Here is a 15,993-nt window from a genome sequence, read left to right on the forward strand (position 1 = left end):
CAAAACAGCCCCAGACCATCACACTACCACCACCATATTTTACTGTTGGTATGATGTTCCTTTTCTGAAATGCCGTGTTACTTTTACGCCAGATGTAATGGGACATACACCTTCCAAAAAGTTCAACTTTTGTCTCGTCAGTCCACAGAGTATTTTCCCAAAAGTCTTGGGGATCATCAAGATGTTTTCTGGCAAAACGGAGACAAGCCTTTATGTTGTTTTTGCTCAGCAGTGGTTTTCGTCTTGGAACTCTGCCATGCAGGCCATTTTTGCCCAGTCTCTTTCTTATGGTGGAGTCATGAACACTGACCTTAATTGAGGAAAGTGAGGCCTGCAGTTCTTTGGATGTTGTTCTGGGGTCTTTTGTGACCTCTTGGATGAGTCGTCGCTGCGCTCTTGGGGTAATTTTGGTCGGCCGGCCACTCCTGGGAAGGTTCACCACTGTTCCATGTTTTCGCCATTTGTGGATAATGGCTCTCACTGTGGTTCGCTGGAGTCCCAAAGCTTTAGAAATGGCTTTGTAACCTTTTCCAGACTGATGGATCTCAATTACTTTGTTTCTCATTTGTTCCTGAATTTCTTTGGATTGCAGCATGATGTCTAGCTTTTGAGGATCTTTTGGTCTACCTCACTTTGTCAAGCAGGTCCTATTTAAGTGATTTCTTGATTGAGAACAGGTGTGGCAGTAATCAGGCCTGGGTGTGGCTAGAGAAATTGAACTCAGCTTTCCTATATATATATATATATATATATCAATTGAAAAATTAACTGAAAAATTAACTTTTTAGTGCCGTCTCCTGGACAATGACAGCAGTGTTTCTAAATGACCACAGACATATCTTTGACTTTTATTCTTTGTATTATTCTTTTGGGCGTTTCTGCTTTATTTTGATAGAGAGAGAGTGAGAGAGAGACAGGAAAACCAGGGGAAGACATGCAGCAGGGACTCCGCCTTAAAGGGACACTCTCATCCCTGGTAATCTACAACATGAAGCTGTATCTGCCTCAAGCTAATATTAGCTGGTGTGATACTCTCTACTCTAACCTGCTGCCTCAGGCTCGGGAGTTGGCCTGACGTGAGCGGATCCGTCCTTCAAGTCTACAATTTGAACACAAATGCTTGTTGATACTGTGAGTTATTTTTGTCCAGATGTGGGCCATGCAGCTTTGGTGTGGTTAGGTTGTGCAGCTTACAAATAGACTGATGGGACAAAGTGATTTCTCCACCACTTAGTTTTTTCTCTCTCTCTCTGTTTCTCTCTCTCTCTAGCTCTTTTATCTACTTTTCCCCACCTGAAATTCTCTTATCTCTCATCCTTTCTCCCCCCCCCCCCCCCCCCCCTCCAATCCTTTTGACCTACTCTATCAATTATGCATCCGTTAATGGGGCTCACTTCCACTTTCCCGCTGCAGCCCTGTTAACATGTCTTGTAAACACACACACACACACACACACAGAAAGCGTGCGTGTCGATGTGTAGACCGGACTGCGTTCCGTTGGCCTCTGCGTCTGTTACATCGCTTCATATCCCATCTGTCTGTCAAACCAGCTGTCTCTCTCTCTCTCTCTCTCTCTCTCTCTCTCTCTCTCTGTCGATCTGTCCGTCCGTCTGTTCACTTGCAGCAATATCTGGTGAGGATGTAGGTTACCCAGCAACGCTGGCATTTAGGAGGCCTTCCAGATTAGTGAGGTTTACAGCTACCTGCTGCTCTGTGTGTGTGTGTGTGTGTGTGTGTGTGTGTGTGTGTGTGTGTGTGTGTGTGTGTGTGTGTGTGTGTGTGTGTGTGTGTGTGTGTGTGTGTGTGTGTGTGTGTGTGTGTGTGTGTGTGTGTGTGTGTGTGTGTTTGTGTGTGTGTGTGCGTGCGCCTCTCGTTGCAGGTGCATTGCTATTTGCAGCTCAAATCACTTATCTGAAAATCTGTCGTCATCTAATTAATGTCAGCGGAAGGTGGAGCACATATACTGTTTATATAGACTCTAGGATTAACGCACCGGCCTCTCCCTCCCTATAAATACATACCATTTCACTCCGGCACGTTGGGTCCCACGGGGCCTAAAGTAAAGCAGTGAACGCTCACATCAATGATTTTTTTGGATTTTTGATTAGGCAAAGTGTGTTTCGCCCCTCTACTCCCCCGCCCCACCAAAAAGACCTCACTCCATCCGTCCTCTTGTCTTTCTGTCCGTCTGTCGCGGGACAATTAATTCTGTCTCGGATTAATTGAATTGGTCATTAACGTGTGTGTGTGTGTGTGTGTGTGCGTGCGTGCATGCGTGCGTGCGTGTGTGTGCGCGTCTCAGAGACAGTGTGGAATGTGTGAGCGGCGACCGTGGTCTCTCTCCCCTCGCTGTTAATGGGTCAGGGAGAGACAAAGAGCTGCTGTGTGTGCATGGGAACCAGAGCGGCAGGGATGGGAGGGGGACAAAGAGGAGGAAGTGGTCGAGGTTTGTATTTATTTTTTTACATTATGCGTTCAGTATTTTACGACTCATCGCTCTGATTTTCAGAGCCCAAGGTAACGCATTCAAATGACCCTGACTTAACCCCATGTTACTATGCAGACATGTAGTTTATTTAGTGTGTGTGTATAATCTGGGAGGTGGACATGTAATTTACAGTATTTATCAAACTGTTTTGATAGTTTTTTTTAAATCTAAATTGGGAGTTTAGTACCATTACTTTCAGTTCTATTGGCCTTTTTTATTTTTACAGCAGACGTTTAGGCTTGTCATTGCAGGAGAAGCACAGGTGTTGCTAATAACATTAACGACGGTTGTTTTAATGAAGTATCCTGGTAAGCCGTGACAGTGAGGCAGCATGCACAAAACGTATAGCAAGGGGCTACAAAAATACTTTTACTCCTCAGACTGCATTGGGATATATTCTATATAAAACAGGCTGCTGTGTGTGTGTGTGCCTGTGTGTGTGTGTGTGTGTGTGTGTGTGTGTGTGTGTGTGTGCCTGCCTGCCTGCCTGCGGGGCCCCTCCTTTCTTTTAGTGATCAATGGGGCCCTGGCAGCCAGTGGGATGAGATTACTGCCACCCTGAGACACATCGGAGGTCATGGTGAGGACAGAGACAAACTCACACAGTCAGACACACAAACGCACACACAAGAAAGCAAGCATGCAGAATTACACACACTGCAACTTTCCACAATAGTTTCCCCCCCACAATGTGTGGTCTGGAGATGTTTAGTGAGCCGACTGCTCCCTCTAGTGGCCACATGTTGTCGTTGCATGTTGAAAGGAGACTGCACTGTGCAGTGAGTAACATTGTAGGTGGTTTGAGTGTTATTCTGTAAAACTAATAAGATGAGTAAAGAATTATAGATTGAATTCCTTTTAGTTCGGTCTAATTTGTGTTTAGCAGAGTTCCCACCATGTATGGACATTTCTGGAAGGACATTGTCATCAGTGAAGGTTCTGTGCAACAAGTTTATTGTTGTATAGGATGATCAGAATTAGCTTCAAGAGCCAATACCGTGGAACTCATGTCTTGTCAAACAGACGCAACACTTTTAAAAGAGCCTTTTAATACTCTTTGTTTATTTTATTTTAACTGGGAAGGACAAATACTCTGTCTTTCTCTCCGTTTACAATAGAGTTGTATTGTGAGGTCCAAAAAAAAAAAAGAAACAGAAGGAAGGGTGGAGCCCCGTGAGCCCTCAGGCAGGAAAAGAAACTTGAGTTTCAGGTTGAGCCAACACACCTGGTGGGCGGGTTTCATCCTACACGGGAGGTTTTAGTGTGCGTTGCTCTGTGATAGTGTAGTGGCAGTGCCAGAAGCTGCTGTTTGTATCCCTGGTAAGAACAGGTGTCTCTGTGGTGACGGGAATACTGCAAGGACAAAGTGACTTCAAATTGTGGTGATTTTCTACATTCTTTTGGTTACATGTATGGAACAGCACAGTTGTAAAGCCTTAAAGCCAGTTTGACACATCCGCCAGACATTCATTGTAGTATTCTGCAATAAATATCTAGCACACGAGAGACTTACAGTCTGTCACCTTGTGCCCTGACTCATATTCTTCCATATCAGTGAGCCCAGAGTTCCTGAAACATTGGTTCATTTCTCTTGTAAATTACACAGATCTCAATGAAATGTTCCAGCCAGTTGCGGCGTTGCGGTTCGTCTGAAAGGAGCGAGAATGACTTCATGCGTCTGGAAAGACAGGTTGACCTGAACACAGATTCGCGTCTGTGCGTGCTAACAACACACATGTACGTACACATGAGCGGCTGTGTTTTATGTGGAAACACTGGACCGCTTATGAGCAACACGTGGCAATAGTTCTGATCCTGAGCCGTCAATAAAAAAATCCTACCTGAGACCAAGACGAGAGAGCCGACTATTCCCATTTCTCTGTCAACCTTCAACCGCATTTGCTCCCCTAATCTGTTTCCATATGCTTTTTTTTTTTTTTTAGGAGTTTTATGAATACACTACAGCTCATCCTTATTACCACTCCTCCTCTTCCTCCTCCTCCAGTCATTCCAGGAGCGTCGGCCGTGCCAGGTACCGCTGAGCCTTAATTTAAGCGGCCCCAATCCCTCGTAAAGCTAACGGCTATTAACGAGAAGTCGCATGGCACGCGCCTGGAAAACGCCGGCCTGTCACGCGCCTCATGCTTAATAGGAATCGACGTGGTGACATCTTGGCAGCGCCGCGCCAAGCCAGGAGAAAGACATTATTCGACGATGTGTTTTTCCACAGAAGAAACAGAAAACGCTGGCATCAGGAGGACTTTCTTATGTCTTTCAGTTTCAAAATGTCATGCGGATGAACATTCCTCTCCGCCACGGTTTAATACATTGCAATTATGCACAGCCCATTGAAATGTAGTTCCACCGTGTGCCCGCGTGTAAATGAATGTTCGCCGCTACCACAGCTGGATACGCTGCAATTACACCCTTACGATTGTGTCATGTAGGGTTGTGTGCATGTGGCTGTAACTCTATCTACTTCTGTCTGTCTGACTTTGCACTTTGCGGTTCCTCAAAGCCAATACGATGTAGAGTAGCTGAGATACAAATTGATTTTACATCCAATCTGTCTTCACAGCTACCCCATACCAATACCCCAAGAGCTGAAGCTCCCCCAACGGGGCCCGAAGTAGAAGAACAGAGTTTTTCCATCAAAGAAAAACCACGCGGTAGCACACCTCTCGTCTGTCTCGCTCACGTCGAGCTCTTTTCTAAACGGATATTTAGGAGCCTGTTTTCGTGTACTGGGAGATTGTGTGCTTTGTGCGCCTCTGTTGACCTTTTGTGTGAGCGCGCAAGAACATGCAGAAGGCAAGATAGCGTACCCATTTTGTATCTCGATAACGATATGCGTCACAGTTTCTGGTAATTAGTCTGTATGAAACAGCAACGTGGTTTGGGATAGTCTTGTGTGAAATGAATACTTGACAGACGAAAAGTATTTTCTCACTTAATTAAGAACAATAGTGGAAAATAACCAGATTTTCTGAAAAATTTGATTTAGAATGCGCGCGCTTTTATCAATTTAGACGTCGTAATTGTGTTTCACAATCTTTCGATCTATGATTTCATCCCGATATGATTCCAATTAAAGGAAATAAATAGTCATATTGAATTATTGCCCAGCCCTAGTCCATGGTTTATTCCATCAGTACCAAAATGAATGGTATACCTAGTCAGTTTTGTAATTTTTCTTTGCTTATTCTTTGATCGGATAATCAATCATTTATATCAAAATCTTGCTCTATTGTTTCGGCACAGTTCTAGTATGGCTGCTTACTTTGGCTTCAATTGGCAAAAAAAAAAGCCCCCAACAGAACTTGACTTCTGATTGGGGTTAGATATTGGAGAGATTCATGAAAACTAAAAAGCAACAGCACATTGGACAATACAACCTCATCTCCTTCATTTTACGAAGGACTTAAGATAAGTGGAGAACCAAAGCCTCACAATGTCGCAACACACGGTCCAGAATTGGTAACCTGAGCAGGTGTCACGCCAACTGCCAAATGGATCATCTGTCGTCTCAGCAAGGACGGATAAACTCGGCAGATCGGAGCGGATCCCCAGACGTTGTAAAGCCGGTGGGTCGCTCTGGAGCGAACCGGCCCTTCGAGCCGTAACCAGAGCGGGTGTGAGAGCGGTTCCTTTGGATTGGCGTCTGTCATGCGCTGAAGAGGATCAGTGTCGTTCACGGTGGCCCAGTAAAAAAAACCCGAGCCGGTAGCTGGCCTTCCTGTCACTTGATTGTGGGACAATCCAGGACAGAAAAACCCAACACCCCAAGTAGCACCCCGGGGAGGTTTCGGCGGTGCTGAATGGCAGAGTTGACCTCTGGCTGTTGTAGCAATTCAGGCCCTCCCCTTGGGATCTTGTCGTCTTCTGACAACGTGCTCTGAACGGTGATCCTTCCACGGTCCAGTCCGCCCTCGTGAGGAAGGGAAGAAGCAAAAGGCAGAACAGTAAAACTGATACAAAGTTCTCTACTCAAAGCATATTTTCCTTTTGTTTAAAGGCCCTTCAGAAATGACAGGTCTTCAGTCATTTCACCTCCTGACTCTGTTATTCCCGTCACTAACTTCATCAACATCCAGCTGAGAGTCGGGCGGCTCCGCCCCTCGACCTCCCAGCTGGACGGACAGGCTTGTTTTTGAATAGAGAGGAAGAATAACAGTCTTCCACACCTCCCTGTTTCCATCCTTCCACCCATCCATCCATCACCCCGGGCTATTTTCTCTGTAAACACTGATTCGACCTCTAGTTTCACACTCGGAACACAACTAAGCAGACACAGACAGCGTGTCCTGACATCCATACATGCAGGTCTTTTGTTGGCGGGGAGAGGTGCTCCAGGTCCCGTCTCAGCTGGGTTTACTCCCTGCAGTGGTGAATGTTCCCACTAGATGGTGGCAGAACCATTTGAAGATGTCGAACTTCACAGCACAAGAGGCTGCAATTAAGCGAGCCCCAGCTCTCGTCCACATGGTGTCCCTTTTCTCTCCCCGTGACCATCTGATATTGTGTGATCTGAACAGACACGGTTAGAGCATTCTGACAGCGGGGAATGTTTCTTCAGGCCCGTCTATTATGATCCTTTTGGGCCCTCTTAAAAAGTCCCAGGTGTTCCCGGCTCTGGGACATGCTTCCTGGCCCTCTGAAAGCTCCCTCAAATGGAAAGATGGATCCCTTGTCAGATTGGGGAATATGTGGTCATTTCCCCCCCCCTTTTTTTTTTTTTTTTTTTTTTTTTTTTTTTTTTTTTTTTTTTTTTTGGATGGAACCAAAGACCGAACGACTGATATTACAGCGCGGCATACCTAAAGAGAATTCATGTCCCTTGTCTTTTCCTCAAGTCTGTCATTCCAATCACAAAGCCTTATGACAAAACCGTGCTCTGTGAAACACTGAACTGATTTAGCATGGGTCAGTTCTCTTGGCGCGAGCGCAGTGGCTGTTAGCTTCGGTTCCCCTGTTCAAACCGGCCTGCTGGAGAGATTTTGTGGTCACTGCTCGAGGCGCCGTTGCCCTTCTCTGCTGGTCGCCTTAACCTCTTTTACTGAAGTATACAAAGAGTCGAACAGAACCAACCTCCGGTTTCGCCAGGTTTGTGCTCATGCAAACGACTGACAAATCTGGCCCGCAAATTGACGCTGGCGTGAGAGCGTAAGCGAGGGTTCTGAGTCCCAGATCTCCTCTCGGTGGAAAATCAATCCCCTCTTAAGTGCCGTTTGATGAATGCACCACATTTTGACGTCTCAATCCAGACAAAAAAAATATCCTTTTCTGATGCGCTCTTTTAATGGCTTGCTTACCTGCTCACTCAGGCATCTTCTGGACCGTATTGTCAAAATGCTTTTTCCACAAGGCTCCACCCGGGGGTCTGCCGGGCCCTGAGGTGAGTTCTCATCGCATTATGTCAGACAGGCGTGGTAGTGCTTCGCCACGTGGGCTGCGGCCTTGGCAGGTTTTTGAGCCTCGACCTCTGCGTGCGTTTGTACAAAAACGCGAGGAAGTAGTTAGTCCGGTGCATCTGTGTCACTGCGGGGGCTAGACTCTTGACTCAGATTCTTGACAGAAAACGTATTTGTTTTGAATTTCCGCTTCCACATTTCGGCCACGTGGAGTTGGACGTGAAGTCACAGCAATTCAAACTTCCAAGTGTGTGTGTGTGTGTGTGTGTGTGTGTGGCCGACACCACCGAACCGTTGATGGGAGGGGTCCCAATGAGCCGGGAGGGCGCAGGTGTCTTGGCGGTCCCCGTCTGCAGCCAAGTGGTTCAGCCGTATAGCACCACTGTGACTCAGTGTCTACCCACAGCCGGTGTTTACAACTCTTATCAACATGGGAGACGCAGGATGTGGCTTATCTCGCTGCTGTGTGTTTATTTTGAGCATTTTTCTTCAGGGGAAGTGAACTACTAACGGGACCCCGAGGCTGTACAGTCTGGGTAGACTGAGCTTGACTGGGCCACAGCACATGGGAGCTGACATATAACGGATCATTAAGCCGCGTGTTGTAAAGAACCGAAAGGCGCAGACCTAACTGTTTTCCATTCTCCCCGTTTCAGATAAGACTTAGCTGGGCCCTGTTGATGTTTCTAGGGGAAGAGGCTGTGATAAATGTAGTGTATGTCGGGAGGAAGGACGGCTCTAACACAACATCCCACCTCACTCAGGTACGCTCGTGTGTGCCATCCGCCCCATTGCTAGGATGATTGACAGGCTTCACAGGGCATGAGACCTACTGACCTCAGTAATTGCGATGACTAATGTGACAGGTTACATAACATTACATGTCACTCAGTCCGTTACAATACGATCACTCGCTGACCAGAACATTCCTAAAGTGAAATGCAACTATCTGGTGCACTTTGAGAGGATTTCAGCTTCTTCTCCACCTTCTTGTTTCCTGACCTACGTCTGACTCCCAAGTCTTGAGTCAGCTCTGCTCTGCTGTCTCGTCCTTATTTACACACATCGGCCGTTCTCCTCTTGTTGTGGTTCAGGAGTTTATTGTACGCTGCGACGTGTGTCCGCACATGTTCATCCAACTGCAGTGGGGAGATTTCAATGAGCCACGGGCTTTTTTTGTATCCGTGTTCTACAAACCCCTTTCTTCCTGTCCCCCCCGCTCTATCTGGCTTTCCAGTTCAGCGCCATTATTTACGAAGCGATGCTTTTCCACGCCCGTTTGATTTTCTTCACAGGTCTGTTGCATTCGCTTGCTTACTTTCCCTCAGCGGATAAAGTTTCCCTTGTTTTCCGCTGGATGCTGAATAAAGTGCGTGGTAGCTGTGTGTGTGTGTGTGTGTGTGTGTGTTGCATTCTCTGAGTTGTAATGTGGGCGCTGGGTGAGGTGATGCTGGCTCGTGTACAAAGCAGGATGTTCAGCAACTTAGGGAAAAAGTGTTGGGTTGTAAACACCCAGAGTCAACTGTGAACGTACTGACACACACACACACACACAAACCGTTGAGTGAGTCATCTGCTGTCAATCGCTGGCTCGCCTACACACAAATGCATATGTGTGCTAGTATGGCAGGTATTCCTATCCCATAACACAGAACACAGTGTCCGTCGGTGACTGACACACACGTGCATGCGGCCGTCGGGCCCTCTCACAAGTAGGTTCTAAAATGCTGTTCTCTCGCAGGGCTCCATGGCAAGTTGAGAGCTGCCCGAGGAGCCCACACCACCGTGACGCCCCACTGCCACTTTCCACAGCCTGAGGGGAACCGGGAAGCAGCCGGCAGGAGCCATGCCTGCCCTGGCCACCAGAGCCGGCCACGAGCCAGGTACTGTACAGATACCCCATCGGGCCAGGAACACAATCTCAAACGCAAGAATGTCTGCACAACGCACTGTTTTTATTCACATTTTTTATGTCCACCATCACAGAAAAAAAAGCACCAATTGCGATTCCCAGTCTTACATTAAGTTAATACATTTATATTTAAGAGCCACTTAAATGTAACTTTAAATTAGAAATGATTTGCTCTCAACTTGTCTTAAAGCTGCTTTTTGTCGACCGTAGGGGCCGTTCTAAAAGCCCACTTGCACTTAATTTCGCTCCCCGACAAATCAAAAACACACTTGTGTGTGTGTGTGTGTGTGTGTGTGTGTGTGTGTGTGTGGTCAGAATGAGGAACATGTCAAGCTTGTCAACGCCCAGACAGCTGCCAGAAATCACCACTTCTTCCCCCTCAGGAGCACTATCCTCCTCTCAGTCTGGCTTAATGGCCGGCTACATCATCATCTTACACACACACACACACACACTCTCTCAGAGGACCCAAAAAAGATAGCAGGATAGCACAAAGGACAAAAGGAGGACAGACTTTGTGTCCTGCTCTGATGGATAAAGAGCGTGTGGGCTTCTGCGTCCAGACTTTTAACAGAGTTGCCGTAGCCCCCGTCGTCCTGGAAAACTTCTGCAGACTAAAGTAGAAAGCCAGACCATCAATTAGGATTAGAGTCATTTTGGGCAATTACCGGCGGGGGCTCGGGTTTCCAAATAAAACATGTAAAGACTCCTCCGGCCCATCTCCTCCACCTTCCCCCTGTGATGGTCCCGTGCAGGTGAAACGCGATGAACGTTTAGGTCACCGGTGAGGTCGCGGATACTTGTGGCTGGGCCCGGCATCGGGACTACAGGGCGTCGTACCAGCGCGTGCACAGAGCTCCGGTAGGATTACTCTCGGTATCAAAGTAACAGTTGAATTAAGAGATAAAGCTCCGTTGGGATGATGGATCTGAAATCTGTCGTATTTATGTTGTTCTGCAAGAGACAAAACTTTGAGCCACGTCTGTTGTTGGTCAGATTAGGTAGAGCTTGAGACGGTCTAATAAAACAATATTTGAAGGAATAATGACCGATCTATACGTCTACCCCCTCCTCCTCCTCCTCCTCTACTAATTCTCCCTTAGTAGATTATTCAAAGTTATATCATGCAGTTGTCTTGTCCTGGTTGTAAAGGCTGCTTTACAGTTGAGTGATACATATTCAGTGAACTAGCTTAATGGAATAATACTCTTCTATTGCATTTCGAATGATCCACAATAGAAGTAAACACTATCCACACCAACAATTAATAAGTAAACACATGATCAGGGAGGGGGATTAAACCTATTATGTGACATGTGTATTGGGAATAATGGGGTCAGCCTGACCAGTTAGGGCAACCAGGTTCCAAACCATCTCAGTGTGGACTCAAAATGAGAAAATACAAAACAAAAACAGGCAGATTTCTATTAATAATTGCTAATGTTGAGTCAGTGACTTCCGCTCAGAAGGACTCGGATTACAGAACTCTGTTGCCCACAAAAAAATGAGGCCAAAACGATTATTTAGATCATTATTGGATCACGATTATCCGTTGATAAGTGTTTTTATTACATCCCTGTTAATGTACAAACCTTTGCATCAAAATCAGACTTAAAATAAGGTTCGTTTTCACCTGAATTTAGTGTGTTTTTGCCTCTCTGCTCTACATTCTTGATGTAGAGCACCCCCGGTGGCTAGTGTAGGAAGCGCATGATCTGCAACTAATATTCGATTAGATGTGCAGCCGCACAAAAAACAAAGTGCCCTCTTAAAAGATCATCTCCGTAAACTAGAAGTCCCAGACATATTACATAATGCATGTTTGACTCCCTGTGTCACTCGCTAGTCATTCGGCCAACGGTCACTCTGTTCCCGCTGTGTTTAGCAGAATAATAAGAAAACTAGAAAAATCAAAGCGCCATGAATTTGTTATACAACTGGAGGTAATCATGCCTCCAGTTCTCTTTATGGATGGCTGAGGACGTGGCTGACTCATCTTTTTTGTGTGAAGGACCTCGTCCACGTCGGCTTCAGCGGGACCCTCTGCGTTACTCCCGAGGATTTTGGCACGTTGGCAGTAACACCTCTGCAGACGAGCATAAATCCACCAAGGCTAACAATACCTCCTCCACATGCGCCGGCTGCCAGTAATCACAGAGAGAGACATGACTGGATGTTGCCAGTGCCTTACCTTCTTTTCATTCGCAGCCCTGCCATCTGCAGACCCGTCACCACGCACACATACACACACACACAGAAGATGAAGTACCGTGCTGGTGCTTTTAACATAATGGGGAAAATATTATCATTAATTTCACCATTCTTTAGTAGCAGCTCTCCCATTTCATCACCAGATCTTATTAAAACGCTCATTATTGGAGTGTTTGGAGAGCAAACACTTGGGGAGCAAAACGGAGAGCATATGTAAAATCACACTCTCTCCCTCTTCTCCCCCCCCCCCCCCCCCCCCCCGTCTCGGCCCAAATAAACAAAAGGCCTCTGTGTGAATTAGATTCTAATAAATGAGACCGAAAAAACGTAAAAAACAACAAAGTGTTGGAAAACTGACCTTTTTAAATATATGAGTACGGGGAGAGCTGGAGAGAACATCCTGGTGATTGGGTTACCGTGGACTCATTTCACTATGTGACTTTCATGAAGGCTTTGGCAGCAGATTAATGACGGGGGGGGGGGGGGGGGGCTTTCAGTTGATGATGCTGGCCCTGCTCTCGTTGTTTGAAACATTCTCGTCTGAATGCATCCAACCACGCTGCTCTCCGTCCTTCGGCGTCCAGAAAAGCCCCGCCCCGCCTCACGCGTTAGGACGCACGTTCTCGGGATCTGATACACAAACGCACACCAGTTCACATTCTAATAAGGTGGCCAAGAAGAGACGGACAGTTAGCTTTTAATCGTGCGTGCACCTCACAGGGCTGATAATGGGCAGCCCGCTCCGCAGTGGCGATAAGTCAAAGCTGTGCTCAGATTAACCTGAACACACACCCCCCCCCCCCCCCCCAACTACAAGAAAGCAATGCAGCTGCTCTCCAGGTCTCTCCTCCAGACAGCTGCTGTTTAGTCGTTTCTCCTCCTGTTCAGCCGTGATGGAGCTCTGTTGCCGGCTCAGTCGGGGACAGATAACTGTTACGCCTCCACTCAGTTTGGCTCGGCTCATCTCGGTTTATTTCAGCTCCCACTCTGGGATCTTCAGACAGTCAAACCCAGCCCACTCCTCTGTCTGCTGCACACCATTTATCTCCCCACTGAGCTCCATTAGCAGCAAGGTTACGTTTCGAGATTTCTTTTTCTTTTTTACATTGTGTGGGGGTGTGTGTGTGTGTGTGTGTGTTTTGCTGCATTTATACCAAAAACCTCTACCTACCCAGGGCTAGACAGTGTGGATTGCCAGGTTGCTATTGTGTACTATTTTGAGAAATTGCCAATTTTTATCCTTTGGTTGCACCCCAAAATAGACACATTTTCAATATGTGTTTCATTAGTGATATTTGAATATTGCTGCCACAGTCGGAACCAGAACCAGACAGAGCTGCTGGAGCTTTCAGAGGCATCTGTTTTCGAGACGATGGTGAAGCAAATTCAGGGGGGTGGGGGGGTAAAAAATTAAACTAACCATCAACATCACAAACAAACTGATTCAACGGACAAAGAACCAGATGAACCCGAACGAAAAAAAACAAAAAGTCTCGGGAGGAGAAGTATCCTGGCATCTTTGAGCCGGGCGGAAAATTATATCCAAAAGCATGTCCAACATGCACATGACATGTCACATTTTCATTATTAAGGGAAGCTCCACACGCAAAATGACCGTTTGTGTATCGGTTACTCACCGCATGCTACCTTGAACTTTGTTTTTCTCGCATGCCTCAATGGTGAAAAAGTCTTAATGAACTGTTGTAAAACGGGGGCCGCGACATTTAACAGCAAAAATTATACATCAAAACATCTGTTCACAAACTCCCACAGTTGACAAATGACAACAAACATACAAATGGCCATCTTGTGGGTGAACTATTCCTTTTAAGCAGAGTTTCGGCAACCAAAAGCTGATGCCTGGTTGCCAGCCTTGCAACCACTTTTAAAAATGAGTGTTTTTTTTTACCATTGCACCATCACAGGATGTCCAATCAAAGTGCCGAAAATCGGAATGTTGAATTTCAAGTTATCATTCTTGTCCTTTCTAAGTTAATGACTACTGCATACATACTTGCCCCATCTCTTGATGAGGGTTGTGCGGTAATGGCAGTTCGCTGTCTGCGGATGAGGAGCTCGCTCAATTGCTCCAACGTCCCCGCTCTCCCATCAGAGACCCTCAAGACGTACAACATCTGGTTGATGTCACTCGGAGGTCAGCGAGCCTCCCGGAGTGAGAGTGGGTGTTTGCTCCTTGTAGCCCCATTTCCTCCCTGCTTCTGCAGTTTTGTGGTAGAATGGTCCGTTTGGTGGGGGAGAGGTAGAACGGGGTAGATATCGGCGATTTAAAGCCGGAGAACTCAGAATGAACAGTTAGGTTTAAACCCAGTTTAAACTTATTCAAACTAGCATGTAATTCCTTTGAATTAGTATATTTACCTTTTTAGTATATTCTATATATATTCCTGTGTGGTGTCATACAACCACTGTGTCTCGTGAGATTGAGGTACGGCTTGGAATTTGATGTCCTGGCTCCAGTACCGCCATTATCCTGAAAAGCTTCTCCCGAAACAATGCCAATGGGCCATATATCCTTGGAAATACATCCTGCTGTCTTAATCAGTGATGGCCTTTTTACGAGCTTCTGGCTTAGGTCCTGAGGATGAGACAGTCGGACAAGGTTGTCCTCATCAACAGTGTTTCTTTATGTCATGTGTTTGAAAAAAAAAAAGAAAAGTCAGATTTCTTTAAACTCTTAAATATCTTTATTAGTGCCAGCCTCAAAACTCCAGCATCAGTCGGGATAATATGTCATTTGTAGTCATGACTTTTCAAATTTTCTAAGAAAGCCTTCGTTCAGCTTTCACGGCAGCTGGATTCTCAAAATGTCTCGAGATCACCCTAAAGTCGCGGCTCACGTATCGCACCGAAATCCATCTGGTCAGTCTTCAAGAAATTTGAGGTTTGTGTCCGAACCACAGCGTCACGGACCAATTGGCATCCCGTGAGGAGCTACTGGCAGCCACGCCGGTGTCTTCGGTGCGTGTCGGACGAGATGGAGAGGCGACCGTTCGTTCTAAACGACAATGGCGGCCCCTGAAGAGGTTAGTTTAGATGCTGCAATAGCATCAGTTATGTCGGATCTGGAGAGCATTCCTTCACCGAAAGAAGAGCAAAGAACGACACTGAAGGCTTTTCTCAATGGAAGAGATGTTTTCTCTCTTATCCCGACTGGCAAGAGTTTGATTGACACATGGTTCATACAATCACCTGTCACGTATTTTTTTAAAAGTGCCCTCCCTTTTCCAAAAAGTTTCAAATGACGACTTCTTACACGGGTCAGGTGAACATACATTTTGATGAACTAAACTCTCAGGAACAGCCATGAAAATGAGGTTATTAACTGAATCCGATACATAAAGCTGTGGCCAGCCCTGCTCGGTGAACGAGACACACATTGGTGTGATTACTGATTTAGTCGTGGCGTAAAATCTGCTGGTTTTGACTGACTGGTCTGCCCAATAGTGCTGCTAACTCGACTGCCGGCTGACAAGCCCCCCCCCCCCCCCCCCCCCCCCCCCCCCCCCCCCCATGTGCAATTACAGTCTCTGCATGGTGCCCCTTAAACCATACACCCGAGACCAGCCCGAACCATTTGCGCACACGCTCTCGAACACTTCTGAAGACCCCGGTGCCCTTTCATGAATCGTATTAAAGTTAACTGTGTTATTCCAAGCTGTACCTGCGTGTTCTATCAAGGTTTACGGGTCCCCACAGATAAGGGTGGTTCAGCCATGTACAGCTGGGGAGGAGGAGGAGAAGGTGGGCGACACTCGCATGAAAGACTACACATGGAAACCTTGCGATTGGGACAACGCTTTTACCAGATACGCTGATAACTTACTGGCTCCATGTGTGCATGTTTGTGCGGGAGCGATAGATGAGCGATTCCAGCCATCTTATTCTCTCCAATCTTGAACTCTCCCTCCTCCCCCCCCCCCCCCCCCCCCCCCCCCCCCCCCCCCCCCCCC

At 46.7% G+C, this 15,993-nt stretch overlaps 1 protein-coding gene across 4 annotated transcripts in view; it reads left to right on the forward strand.

Annotated features, from left to right (window-relative positions):
- The window catches only part of mpp7a (MAGUK p55 scaffold protein 7a), a 135,137-nt gene that overhangs the window by 16,745 nt on the left and 102,399 nt on the right, over positions 1-15,993 (forward strand). For 2 of the 4 annotated variants that reach the window (XM_031872387.1, XM_031872390.1), the window contains exon 2: positions 9,641-9,782. The exons of 1 other annotated variant lie outside the window; for it this stretch is intronic. In XM_031872387.1, the coding sequence (XP_031728247.1) occupies positions 9,746-9,782 (37 nt within the window). In that variant the 5' untranslated portion in view covers positions 9,641-9,745. Of the gene's footprint in view, positions 1-7,328; positions 8,664-9,640; positions 9,783-15,993 lie in introns of those variants that run through there. One more of the 4 variants, XM_031872388.1, reaches the window with a different exon arrangement.

This window comes from Anarrhichthys ocellatus, unplaced genomic scaffold, assembly GCF_004355925.1.
Source record: "Anarrhichthys ocellatus isolate YVR2014 unplaced genomic scaffold, GSC_Weel_1.0 scaffold63, whole genome shotgun sequence".
Lineage (NCBI taxonomy): Eukaryota > Metazoa > Chordata > Actinopteri > Perciformes > Anarhichadidae > Anarrhichthys > Anarrhichthys ocellatus.